We start from the raw sequence: 13,749 nt of genomic DNA, 5'->3' as shown, positions 1-13,749 counted from the left end.
ACCTGCAGAATAATGTTGGAAAATGAGCAATGATGATACATAACTGTCATGTTCATTACAAATTATCGAACGTCTTCAACAGACGGAGGGATTCTACGACACAAAACGACGAAACCGGATCAATTCAACGGAACCGTGTGCCTCAGCACAAATATCAGCAACCACGACAGCCGCTCAATATTCAACTGCGGTAGTAAATGACATGTATTCGACACGGACATCGCTGGTTCGAGTTCGCACACTCATTGCAAATTTAGCACTTCTCAAGCAACGTCAAATTCCAAAAATGGACAAACGATTCACAGTATTAATTGAGGTGATGGATAAAAACGACTTCGCTGCTTCAAAGCCAACAATGCGCGTCTGCGTATACCAATTGTTCAACTGCAGAGTGCCAAAAACGTGCAATTGACAGAACCAGCATGAACACTGTGGGGATTCCCGACCGACGGCACGTGCGATGTGCATGAAACCGATACGGAACTATAACTGGGTGCTGAATGTTGATGGAGACAATCTAACCAATATAATTGTACAAAGAGCTCATCCAATATTTGATTCCTTTTCACCTGTCTCGCATCGCACGCCCTACGGCATGACACCAAATCATCAACATCCAGTGGTTCACGAATTTCCAGCCATCATTCACTAGAGACAGTGTACTATTGATCTACAGCTCTACAACCAGTAGTGTGGACGCCGTGAACACACCCCTAGCTGTCAGAACGACAGCTGTCAGCTGTCAGTACGACCCAGCTGTCAGTACGACTTAGCTGTCAGATTCAGACCGAGGCACCCCGGCCTAACCGGGTAGAGGTGAGAATCAGGGTATTAATCGCATCCAAACTACTGGTCGTGTAACTTTTTAGACCAATGGTACACATCAGTTCCCTGTGTATAATTCAGCGAACGTAGACGAATATAACACTTGGCGTAGACAAGAACGTACCAAAAAGCGTGATTTTAAAAGAAATTTAGGCAAAATACCTGTAACTCAAGCGAACGGTTAAAAATTATCATGCAAAAAAATGAGTCGATTGATGAGGTATGAACAATATGAATACACTACCCTAACTCGAATTACCCAGCTCTACAACACACCCCTCCCCTCCCCCCGGCCCCAACCCTCACCCCAAAGCACACACATGAAAAACGGCCCTCACTTTTACACAGCGCAACGACACTCATTCATCAGCGACGCTCTCTTCCAGGTCCCTGTCTCGCTTCTTTTTGCTGTCGCAAAATCCAATCTTGGTTTTTCCGAACGAATTTGGCCCGGCGGACGTCGGCGTTTCCCTGTAGACAAATATCGGTGTGTTTGTTCGTTTGTTTGTTTCCTTTGTTTGTTTGTTTGTTTGTTTGTTTGTTTGGTTGGTTGGTTGGTTAGGCTCATCCGGTCTAGCGAGACCATTTCAGAGCCGAGAGGATCATAGGAATTAGTGGCAGGCATTGGTCTGGACAGGCACCCTTATGTCTCGTCGGGGCTGAGCCCATCCAGTGGACAGGCCACCCAGCCCTTATAGTCACCTATGGGCCTGCATCTAGACCGGAGCTATCCGCATTGGACAAAGTTGTGACTATCGCGAGGATGGAAACGACGGAACGGAGGAAATATCGGTGTGATGTTGAGGAACACTGTGGTATCAGATCAGATGACTCATTCCACCGTAGTCAGTAGTGTCACCTGGAAACAGGGCCTCGTCTAAGGAATTTTCACTGGGGGGGCAGAGACTGAAGGAGCCAAACCTAGGGTACCCCCAAATCCTGTTTTCTCACCGGATTTAGGCCACTTGTTTTTCGTCACAGCCCTGAGAACATGATTTTTTTAACAAAAGAAAACAAAACAAAAACCAAAATAGGCGATCTGCGTCATACCGTAGCCCTCGCCCGTATGCATAGCAGAAGGGTGCGGGGGGAGGGTCGAACGGACTTCTCTCGGTTTTTCGCAAATAAGTCGCGCAAAAAGCGACCGATCGCGACACAACTTTCAGTACCCTCGCGTTTATCAATTTCACACCAACTCTGAAACTTTCATGACCTTGACCCAAATGACCTTTGACCTGTGAGTCCAGGTCGAGACCAGGTTTATCCGGAATCGCAATTCGGCCTACGTCGGCTCGCATTAGCCGAGCGTTTGCAGTCTTTTCGTGCCTCGTGGTTTCAAGCGTTTAAACATGGAATATGATGTAGCTCCCATGCATTAGGGTGGGTGTCAAGGTCTCCGAAAGGTCAGGTCAGGTCATTGACCTTTGATGACCTCGGTTCACTTTGTCGAGTTTAACACGCTTTTAGACTAGTTTTTGGAGCTGATTTCGAATTTAGCAGCCATTTGAACAATTACGAAGAAGTTTTGGTGCCTTCGCAACATGTTACGAAGCTGTCAGAGGTGTTTGCCACCTACTACGAATACCCGGCAAAATTATTACTGGTTGATCTGACCTGATCTGACCCGACCTGGCCTTAATGCATGGAGACATATCTATTATCATAACTAACATGGTATTCGTGATCAGCACCCCGAAAAAACCCCATAACAGCCACCCTTTACGACGTTCTAACAGGTCCCGATTTCCCCGACTTTTGGGTCATTGACCTGACCTGGAAGGTCAACTGATGACTAAGGATCTTGAAATTGGGTATCATCGTTTTCCTCTCGTCACGGGCAACACGGTCGTTTGTTCCGCGAAGTTCTAGCTCGACCAGGGGCGAAACGGCAAGGGGGTCCAACGGACCCCCCCCCCCCTATACGTTCGCGACTGGAAAAACGCCAATACCGCCGAGGGTTAACATTAGTGTGCTACCCCTTCACATTGACCCACCAGACAGTGATAAACATAGGTACTATCCGTGTTGGGCGTTTCATTGAGCTTGTATGTTTGTGGGGGGGGGGGAGGCAAACACGAGCTGGGTTGCTGGCCAGCTGCCATTTTATGATTTGCTACTCGGCGCTCTCTGGGCCCTGTTTCACGGCATGCCCCTTCACTTCGCTTCAGCGCGCTTCACTGAAGCGGTGAGGTAAACGGAACCTCCGATGCTAAGGTATGACCTCATCACAAAACAACAGCGTGTTGTATTATATTGCTTGCAGTATTGCTTCGCATTGAGATATGTCGCGGAATACAAATATAAAATGTAACAGCCATATTTCTGATTTCAATGCGAAACAATACCTACTGCAAGCAATATAATACAGCGTGCTGGCGTTTAGTGATGACGTCTTACCTTATTAGCATCGGAGGTTCCGTTTAACTCGCCGCTTCAGTGAAGCGCGCCGAAGCGGAGTGAAGCGGCGTGCCGTGAAACAGGGCACAGCTCTGAAAATCACAAAACCCTATCTTTTCCCGTAGCCATGAACACTGAACAGTTATTGAACAAATCATTTAATGTTTCTCGTTAAATCAATGTAAGATTCCTAACAAAAACGTATTGCGGAGAAGGTAATTTTGTGAGAAGTTAACGTTTTGACTGGGGGGCAAATGTTGGCCACTGGGGGGGCAATCCGCTCCACTGGGGAGGCAATTGCCCCCCCCCCCCCCCCCCAGTTAACATGTTAGACGAGGCCCTGCCTGGAAATGCCTAGCTTGGCTTTGGCCCTGGAGAACAGACGGTATTTACTGCACATCTTATAAACCAAGCCGGAGCCGGCAACATGACATCACACAGTGCAAGGAACAAGAAGTGAGCGGTTAGATTCCAGCCCTAGATTCCAGATTCGCTTCAGGGCCCACCGATTATTGATGCCATTTGGTGCCGAGTGCCGACACTCCTGATTCATGGGGATCTCTAGTTTTAACAAATGACAAAGGCTTCGTATTTTCCCATAAGTATTACGTTGCCGATTCGCAGTAGCTGAGAACAAATGAGCATCATAAATTCATAATCATTCAAAAGCTGCCAGGTAATGAGCAAAGGCCCCTCAGCCAAACCGTAACACCCGTACGGTGAGTCGCGGCCGGCGACGCGGCCTTACCTGCCGATGTTCTTCATCCTCATTTTGGCCTCTGGCGGCATCTCTTCCTCTTCATCGTCACTGTCGCCATCGCCGAACGCGCGCGCCGCTAGCAGCGACTTGGGCTTCAGCAGCGCCGCCGGCGCCGGCCCGCTCGATGGCGGCTTCTGCGCGCACAAAGGATATGGTAAATACAGATGGCGAGCATAAGACAATGCGGGATCGGCGAGCGTGCATGTGTGTAGTTATACAAAGGCTCCTGGAAACAAACACTCGACCAATACTTACCAGCGATTTTGTTTTGAATTACCAATGTTGCAAACATCTATTTCAAATACCCGCGAATATTTTAACTCAAGTTAATTTTATCATGTTAAATGTTAATACCAAGAATGCATTGTTCATTGGCGGTTAGGTACTTCAAAGTTCAAAATGCACCTATCTATAAACTGAGCACAGCAGCAATCAACCACCACAGGCAAATTATATTCTATGGTGCCAGGCAGCCACACGCTGCTAAAACTACTCACACTGCCGAGTTTCATGGAGATGGCTTTGACCGGCGGCTTGGGCGGCGGAACAGCGCCCGTTGCCGGCTTCTTGGGGCCCAGGCTCATTGATATTTTCGGCGGCGGCGCCGGGGCATCAGCGTCCGTCCGCCGCGCCTTGCTCGACGCCTCTCGATCGTCTGCCGCTGACCGCTTGGGAGCCACGCCGCCTCCTGACAGCAGAAACTGGCGGTGCTGAGACTAGGCAAGTAGCTGTGCGCCGCGTGTGCCCTCTCCAGTGCGCCCTGGTGTCTTCCATGTGTGTCACATGAGGCTAGATACTAATGGTATGTAAAATGGCTGCAGCTGTCAGCTGGATCAAAGTTGAGTTGGTGTGACATTAGTAGTGCCCCTAATGAACAGAAGATGCTGAGACAGTGACTGTTCATTGTCATACCTGTAGGGTTCTTGACAGACTGGGACATTTTCACCTATCAAGCTGGCCCTGGAAATAAGTGCATTACTGTCAGAGTCACTCAGGCATACATCATGTCACATTAAGTGTGGCATTGCTAAGTCAGCTATTTCCTCATCTGATTATTAATCTAATCCAATAAATAAACATAAAATCAGGCTAAGGGCGCAATAGTAAGAGATAGAAAAGGGTTGTTTACTAAACCTTAGATAAAACATCAGATAAAATTGGAAAATAACCTAATGGGATCAAACTCTCAGCCACCTTCACTTCACCAAGGTAGGGATCGAGGGATTGAGCAGAACTAGCTATACCTATTGTCTTAAGCTCAGTATCTTGGGCTATGTATCTAAGCATCATGTCGATGCACATCGTAAATGTTGCCTTTTTATGCTTGATACTGGATACCTACTGAGGTAATTTGGAGTTATCAGAGGTAATTTGTCTTAAACTTCAGAAATAGGAGCAAATGGCCCTTTCCCTTCCCTAAATATTCCCTTCCCTTTTCACTACATCTGGTTTTCTCTGAAAATGATAAACCGAAAATTCAGTACCTAGTTGTTCTGGCAAAACTTGTTAGCAACTATAATCAGCAATTTAAATTAAAACAGCTAAATAGTGCATATGCTAGCCTTTCTGAAATAAATAATGCAAGGCATGTTGTGCTGCCCGCAACGCCAAAAGGGCAAAAAGTCACATTTCTGGACTTGTCAGTGATGAAAAGCACATGGTTAGTGAGGCAGCAAATCTACAGCAAGGCACTGGTGGAAAAGCACATGTCATATGATTATCTCTTGCTAATATTTAGAAGTTCTCAGATTTTAACCTAAACAGTCATCAGGTAAGTCAAGCCAGGTCAGGTTCAAGCAAGCAAGAATTTGGCAAGAACGATCAATGTATTTAGGGCCTTGGATCATACATTCAAATACTCATGCAGCTAGATTCGCATCTCAACTTTCATTCAGATTCGACCAAATTTTGACAGTAACAACCAACACACGACAATAACAACAAACACACGACACTTACGTCCCAACTCTCTTACTTGTTGTACTTGTTGGGTTAGGGCGCATAGCCTCGTTGGGCTCAAGCGTCCGTAGTTGTTGTCATCAGTGCGCCATTCTTGTCTCGATCGAGTAGATGTTGCAATCGGTTGCAGCCAGATTGTGCAGAGGGAAACTAAGCAGATGAAGGAAAATGATAGGTTTAGCATGGGATGGCATGGGGATGTATGCGCGGGCTTCGGATATGTCCAGGCCAGTGCTGCCAGATGGGGAAGGCTGTAATCCTCCAGATCAGTTACAAAAATCCTCCAGATTCCTCCAAATCCTATTGGTAGATATAGAAAGGCGTTCTTGGACGCTGCGGGGGGCAATACCCCCAAAAAAGTTTCACCAAATTCTAAAAACTCATCGGATTTCGAATCCTTTCGCACTGCTGTGCAGTTTAAAAGATACTTTTTCTTATAAAAGTTGTTTAGTTTTCGTTTTATCTTTAAAAAAACGAAAATTTTCGTCGATTTCGGGCGTTGCAGGGGTACCGGGGGCATTTGCCCCAAATGTCCCCCTTAGATCCGCCCGTAGTTTGGTACCCTCGTAGATATAGCTACAGACTGAGACATTCTGCAGTCTCACGGTGATAAAGGACGTGATATATCCTAACGGGTAGGGTGACGCTGGGCAGGAAAATGCCTTTTTAGTCTTGAATGTGTTATATTTTTCCATGAAATTGAATATAATAATCGGGCAACAAATCCTCCAGATTTTCCTCCAGAATCAAAAATCCTCCAAAAGCGAAATTTGTCCGCAAATAGAGTTCAAAATCCTCCAGATTTGCGGAAATCCTCCAAATCTGGCAGCACTGGTCCAGGCAGGAAATGTCCGGTGAAGTATATTAGTAACGGTTAGTTTCTAACATATAACTGATTAAAAACTTAAAAATAGAAACAAAAAGGATGGTTTCTGGTTATGAGTCATTCAATCATAACGCTCTTGACCTCGCATCTGTCCAGCGAGCCATTCAGTTCAAAAGGATCTTCAGGCACGAGTCTGCTCTTGGTACCTCACTCAGTTATCAACTTGCGTTGGAGGGTTCATGTCTCATGATCATACCGATCATAACGAGCCTCAACTTCGGAACTATGCGACTACTTCTACAAAAGAAGGGACCGGATGGTACAAAAAAGATTAACGAAGGTATACATCCAAGAGAAATCTAGAAAAAGAAACTACAGTAGCAAACCAGTACAGGCTGCTCTTCATTCATCCACTAACTGCATCCATCTCTCACACCGATGCATCTCCACTCCCGCATCCTTCTCATTCAACATTCAATCTCCATTCATCCAATCATTCCCACACAATGCACGACTGTTACACACATGAGGACGTCCACAGAGCAGTCGCAGCACATAACACAAAACACCAGAGAGACGATAAAGTAAACAATCAACACAAATTACAAAAGCAGGAGATCACATCAATGTGCCAGATCGACGGCCATGCCCTCCGCATCAGTCGCGACGGGGTTCGCCAATCGGCAGGTAGACTAACATAATCCAATAATTGCACATGATAGCTTCAAACACAAATAATCACAGCTAGTTCATCGCAGATCATCGCAGTCACAGCTTTTTGAAGAGATTGGTAGCACGTAGGAACCTGAAAACCTAGTCAGTGATGTCCGGGTGTTGATCACCCAGAAGAGTTTTCAGGGTAAGTGGTACATCCAATTGAAGGCACTTCTGAACAATCGATTGTCGGTGAGTAGCATACACTGGGCACTCCACAAGTATATGTTTAACTGACTGGGGACACAAACATCGGTTACATTCAGGCCTGGGGTCTCTATCTATTATATGTCCGTGAGTGAATCGTGTATGTCCTATTCGCATGCGACATAACAAGATTTCCTCCCTGCGACTGGCGCGTTTACAAGATGACCATGATCCAACTTCATCCTTTATCAACTTCAAGTTGGTGTTTGAGTTATACTGCTGCCAGCACTGATTGAACAGGCGACGGACAGACAACCCAATATCGGGATAGTGCTCTTTGGGACCCATTTCAAGGACTACTATTTGACCCAGCGAGATAGCCTCCCTGGCCTGACGGTCAGCTAGCTCGTTCCCAGTGATGCTGCAGTGTCCAGGGATCCACAAAATAACAAGTTCGCGATCAGACAAAGTAATCAATCGATGACAGGTCTCCAAAATCTTCATGATAGTAGGATGGGAAGTGACCGGCCCACGAAGAGCAGTCAGCACGGACAGGGAGTCCGTGCAAATGACACATCTCATGATACCACTTTCCTCCACAAATAACAGTGCCCGTAGTATAGCGAATGCTTCCGCCGTAAATACAGAGCAGTTATTTGGCAGCTTAAACCTTTCACGTCGGTTTCCAAGTACATACGCACATCCAACACCATCATGGCTCTTTGATCCATCAGTAAAGCAGAAAGAGAACGTTGCATATCTCTCTCTGAGGTCATTAAACTGACATTGCACTTCAATATCAGATAAGTTTGCTTTTCTCTCATTTGTTAGTCGAATCAGATCACATTTCTGCAAGTGCCAAGGCGGGATGGTACCAGATAAGGACGTCAATTCGTTCGGCATATCAAAGTTTGTCTCAGCGCATATAGCCGAGAGCCTCTCATACACAGGGAAGCCTGCGATTCGCTTCAAATAATCACTATCAATGGCAGGCAGCGATGCACCGCGTGATATCAATTCAAGACATGGATGGTTGGGGTCACTCTTCACTCTCAAGCAGTACCGTAAGGTCAAATCGCACCGTCTTAATCTCAGAGGGGGTACGTCTGCTTCCACCATCAGAGGTAGTATGGGGGAGGTTCTAAGCGCGCCCGTAGCAATCCTCACGCATGCATTCTGGATGCTATCAAGCGACTCAACTGTTTTGTTTCGTGGACCATCCAGTATCTGGCATGCATAATCAAGTATTGGCCGTATCATTGATTTGTAAATTCGCAAAAGTATCGTTCTATCCGCTCCACAGTTCCCTCCGGCCAAACATCTTAGGATTGATATACGTTTAGTTGCCTTTCCCTTCACATATTTAATATGTTTGCTCAAATTCAGTCTCGTGTCGAGCAAAACCCCGAGAAACTTGACCTCCTCGGAGTAGCTCAAGTGCTCGTTGTAAAGTCTCAATCGGGGCACAGTGGCTAATTCCCTTGCTTTCATATATCGTCTGAATATAATGGCATTGCATTTGTGCGGTGAAAAAACAAAGCCCCATCTGTCAGCCCATGAACTAACATGGTCGAGAGCTAACTGCATTCGGTCAACTAATTGTGCAATTCTCCTTCCTTGCACCCACATGGTACAATCGTCAGCGTACAGCGCACATGTTGGGTTTCCGGGGACTCCATCAAATATGTCGTTTATCATGATGTTAAACAACACCGGAGAAATTACACCACCCTGTACCAAGCCATTGTCCTGTTCAAATGTATCGGAGAGGCAGCCATTTCTGACTTGAAAGGTTCGGTTATCAAGGTAGGATCGAATGAAGTGCATCATTCGCCCTCTGAAACCAAGTGCGTGCATCTTGGTCAGCAGGGCCGCCGTCGAAATAAGATTATACGCATTCTTAAAATCCAAGAATACAGCTAAAGTATACCGGTTGTAAAAGAAGCCCTGTCTAACATTGGACTCCAGTCGTAGTAAATGATCAGCTGTGCTCCGTCCCTTCCGAAATCCGCATTGAATGGCTGAAAGCATTCCTCCGTTTTCAATAAACCACGCCAGCCGTCTGGTAACCATTCGTTCCATGACCTTACTGAAGCATGATGTAAGCTGTATAGGTCGGTAAGATTCGGGTTGGTGACTTGGCTTCCCGGGTTTAAGGATCGGCACCATAATGGAATGTTTCCAAGTGTCGGGAAGACGCTCTGAAAGCCAAATGTAATTAATCAGCTTTAGGATCTGTGTCAATTGCTCATCATTAAGTTGCTTGAAAAACATGTAGTGAATCTTATCAGGCCCAACAGAGGTATTTCCACAATGGGAAACTGACCATCTCAATTCATCAATAGTAAACATGTCATTGTAGCACTCGTCGTTGTCGCTCGCAAACGATAGAAGCTGTTCGAGCAAAACACTCTCTCTTTCCCTAAAGGCAGCTCTATAATTAATGGACGCCGACATCCCCGAGAAGAAATTCCCGAGCACGTCAGCGACTTCTTTGGGATCGTCTGTCATATTGCCATTGATGCATAATACGGGCAATGGCCGCTGGTAGCGCTCCTTCTTTGTAAAACGCCGTATTATGTCCCATAGTTGTCGCATAGGGGTGGTATGTTTGAACATATGTAGCAGTTTCTCCCAAGAGTCCCGTTTTGCCTGTCTAATTATTCGCCTTGCTCTTGCTTTAGCAGCTTTATATTCCATGAGGTGTAAAGTTTGGTGGCTACGACGAAACCGGTTGAGTGCTCGTCGCCGGCTACGAATCGCCTCTTTACATTCCTCAGTCCACCATGGACAAGTGTACTTTGAGTTGTTCCGTTTCATAGGTACGCTATCCTCCGCAGCCCTCAGTAAGGCTTCGGTCATAGCTGTGCAGTTTTCCATTCCTATTCCTTCACAAAATCGTAAGTCGCACTTCTCAGTAAATTCAGACCAGTTGGCCTTATTAGTATTCCATCCCGTGAAATCTGTGTTCCGACAGGTGTCAGTTCCAGGCAGATCAAATGTTATGTATATTGGGCAATGATCACTGGAATATAGATCAGAGTCGGTACACCATTGCAGGTACTGACCTATATTACCCGTGCTCAATGTTAAATCAATATGGGACCATAGTCCAGAGTATTCATCGAGCCGTGTCGGGCTGCCATCGTTAAGAATATTCAGTGCGTGTTGACGAATAACTCGTTCCCATATGACTCCTCTCTGGTCACAACGATCTGCGCCCCACATGTAATGTCGGCTGTTAGCGTCTGTACATATAATAAAAGGTTGTGGCAGCTGGCTCACCAGACCACTGAGAACCTGCTGCGAAAGACGCTCGTTCGGCGGAAGGTACAACGAACAAATACACAGCCGACATCTGCCAGTTGGGACCGATATTGCAACAGCTTGTAGACAAGTATTCAGATTTATCTGACAATGGGGATGTTTATTGTTAACATAAATACTGACTCCTCCCTGTCTCCTGTCCGTATTGGGAAATGCGTTATAAAGAGTGTAATTATTAAGGCGGAAATCATAAGGATCATTAGGGAGAAAATGTGACTCTTGGATGCAAATCACATCTTTGCCTTTTTCCAGTAGCACAGGTTTAATCTCCGGCCATTTTCCAATCATTCCACGAGCATTCCATTGCATGATGGTAAAACTCCTCACACTATTAACCATAACGCTGTTTCTAACTAACTATTCGACGGAAAAGTACCCAGCACGGTCAAGGTCACCTTTGCGCTCGTTCTCGGCTCTGAGGTCGGGCTCACGCCGCGCCCCAGGACCGGGCCCACGCCTAGCCCCGGGGCCGGCCCGCCGACCTCGCGATAACATCGGGTCACGTGACCTGCCCCACTGCCCCGGGCGCCGGTCGAACCATCCCGGCTCCGACGGAACACGCCCGTTTCATCAGCCCCGCCGCCAAACCGACCCAAAAAAGGATCGCCTGGCAGACTGACGACGACCACCACAAAATCAAATATAACACATGAGATACTGAAACCAGACACCAGATGCAAATCAGGATAAGGAAATAAATAATACATAATCTGGGTACCGACTAAAACCTGCGACAAACGCAGGCAACTGTAATCACTGGAAATAATTGTTCGATATTTGCCAGAAAAAACCACAAACACAGAAATGATGCTTTTGCTGGGTATTGTCTAAGAGTTGGGGGGATGGGAATTGTTTTGCCAACACTGTTTGGACGAAGGAAGTCGCGAAGCACTTTGGGCCCGCTGCATTGGTTTGAGCCGACCACGTTCACCTCGCCCTGGGGCTCGAGTGAATCGAGTCAGCTCGGGGGACGGCGAAATCTCGTCATCTCCAGTCAGTGCTGGAAGCACAGGCATGTTGCCTCCCTTCTTTCCCTTGCCCTTCCTCACAGTTTGCCACTTCCCAATCTCCTTGTCAAAGCCAGTCACTGGTCTTTCATCTGAGTCGACATCACCATGTTTTTGAACCTCCATAGAATCACTCTCTGTCTCTATGCATGAAATCTCACCACTACTCTCTACACCCTGTGCACCGCTGTCAGTGATGCAGGCAGGCTCTGTCTCCTTGTCTGTGCCTTTGGGATCCAATTGTTTGCCCAGAACCTGCTTGAGCAAACCCACCAGCTCTGTCACTGCATCTTCAAGCTTACCCACCCTGGTTTTCAGTTCCTCCTCCTGTGGGGATGAACTCTGTGGTACCTTAAGGACCTCAGAATATGATTTTGTACTCTGTTTCTGTGCTTGTTCCTCAAATTTTTTCCTCGCCTCCCCAAAGGAAATGTCTTGTTCTACTTTCATTCTACATATTGCCCTCTCTTTGACCCATATCTCACACCTCCTATCCTGACAGGAGTGGCCACTCTTGCCACAGTTGATGCACTTTGGAGTGCACTCTCCCTCATGACTCGGTTCCCCACAGACAAGACACACACGATCATCCTTGCATGTCGTTTCAGAATGGCCAAATTTACCACATTTGTAACACATCATTGGATTTGGGATGTACTGGTCAACTTTGTAAGTGACATAGTCCAAAGAAATCCTAGAAGGGCAGGTGGGGGTATCAAAAGTTAGGAGTGTTGCTGTCCTTTCAGTGCGCCCATTGACCTTCCTTGTGAACCTTTTGACCTTTGTGACACCAAACTCTTTCAACCACCCAGCTACTTCCTCCTCAGACAGTTCCATCAGGTCGTGGGCCCGCACGATACCCCGGGAGGTGTTGAGCCGTTCATCCCTGATCACCTGACACTCCTCACCTGCAAACATTTGAACTTTCAGAAGCTTGGAAGTCTGAGACTCATTTTTTGTCCTCATCAGCAGCCCACCATCAGCCAAGAGGCTAGCTTTAGCCAACCTATCATCAGGTACCAGTATCCCTCTGATTCCGAGCTGAACCCAAGGCCATCCCTTTGATTTAAATGAAACATCAGATAACAACTTTACCTTCAAGAAAGACCCTGTGTTGTTGGACTCTCCTCCGTCAAAGAAAAACTCGTCAGGTCGCACCCGCTTTACGGGCCGCCTCCGATCCATCACTGCATCACCTCTTACTTCAAAGAAAGAACTTGCCTTGCAAACGAAACAGAAAATAGAAACCAATGAACCCAAACTCCAACACCCTCAGTAACGCGCGAGAGATCGCAGCTAAACTCGAGCTCCTCCTCCGCCGACGTCTCGCACACGAATGCCGTCCCAACCGCGTATTTTGAATTCACCATAGGGCTCAGCCACTCCTAGCGGAAAATTCTGTGGAATTCTCCCCCTGGCGACAAATGTGGGGAAATGAGCATAAATGTGTAAGTCCCTAGAAACTAATTCGTCCCAAGAAGTCCCCCACTACATTAGTGATGCAAGTTTGACTGGGGTATATTAGAGATGCAAATTACATGAAAAGATGTTATATTTTATGTTAAGATTGAGAAACCGTGCTTATAGTGGAAGGTATGTTAATGATGCAAACATATTAGCGAACTGGGAGTGGTCACTGGTCACCTGCTAATTTTGCGTCATTCCGCTAACGCTAGTTGAGCCAGTTATTGCTTGAAGCGTCATAACTTCGGTATAACTATACATCATTATTTGTTGGCTATTAACTGAGATCTGATTTCTTTATCTTTTAAAGAAGACTTAATATA

The 13,749-nt window shown here is 46.5% G+C and overlaps 2 protein-coding genes across 4 annotated transcripts in view; both read right to left on the bottom strand.

Annotated features, from left to right (window-relative positions):
- The window catches only part of LOC122379176, a 91,606-nt gene extending 78,308 nt beyond the window's left edge, over positions 1-13,298 (bottom strand). The window contains exon 1 of the mRNA XM_043361149.1: positions 13,058-13,298. The gene's annotated coding sequence lies outside the window, so the exon portion shown is untranslated. The remainder of the gene's footprint in view (positions 1-13,057) is intronic.
- On the bottom strand, positions 187-6,181 carry LOC122379185 (PEST proteolytic signal-containing nuclear protein-like). Of its 3 annotated transcripts, none has more exons than XM_043361162.1 (5): positions 5,958-6,181; positions 4,895-4,942; positions 4,480-4,670; positions 3,971-4,116; positions 187-1,296 (listed from the first exon to the last, which is right to left on the bottom strand). In XM_043361162.1, exons 2-5 carry the CDS (start codon positions 4,920-4,922, stop codon positions 1,185-1,187), a joined length of 477 nt encoding a protein of 158 aa, XP_043217097.1. In that variant the 5' UTR covers positions 4,923-4,942; positions 5,958-6,181; the 3' UTR covers positions 187-1,184. The 3 variants fall into 3 exon arrangements, with proteins under 3 accessions (XP_043217097.1, XP_043217114.1, XP_043217105.1); XM_043361179.1 differs by lacking the exon at positions 5,958-6,181 and adding an exon at positions 5,913-5,949; XM_043361170.1 differs by lacking the exon at positions 5,958-6,181 and adding an exon at positions 5,467-5,587.
- Positions 13,299-13,749: the final 451 nt, after the last annotated feature.

Source organism: Amphibalanus amphitrite, unplaced genomic scaffold (assembly GCF_019059575.1).
Source record: "Amphibalanus amphitrite isolate SeventyFive unplaced genomic scaffold, NRLGWU_Aamphi_draft 000007F_arrow, whole genome shotgun sequence".
NCBI classification, from domain to species: Eukaryota; Metazoa; Arthropoda; class Thecostraca; order Balanomorpha; family Balanidae; genus Amphibalanus; species Amphibalanus amphitrite.
This window is presented reverse-complemented; position numbering and strand designations above follow the sequence as displayed.

Bases quoted from the DNA above. Each gene is read 5' to 3' on its own strand.
- LOC122379185 (XM_043361162.1), bottom strand. From the start codon at position 4,922: ATGTCCCAGTCTGTCAAGAACCCTACAG. The intron at 4,117-4,479 runs GTGAGTAGTTTT...TTGTGCGCGCAG, and splicing joins TCTCCATGAAACTCGGCAGT to AAGCCGCCATCGAGCGGGCC. The intron at 1,297-3,970 runs GTAAGGCCGCGT...ATTTGTCTACAG, and splicing joins AGGATGAAGAACATCGGCAG to GGAAACGCCGACGTCCGCCG.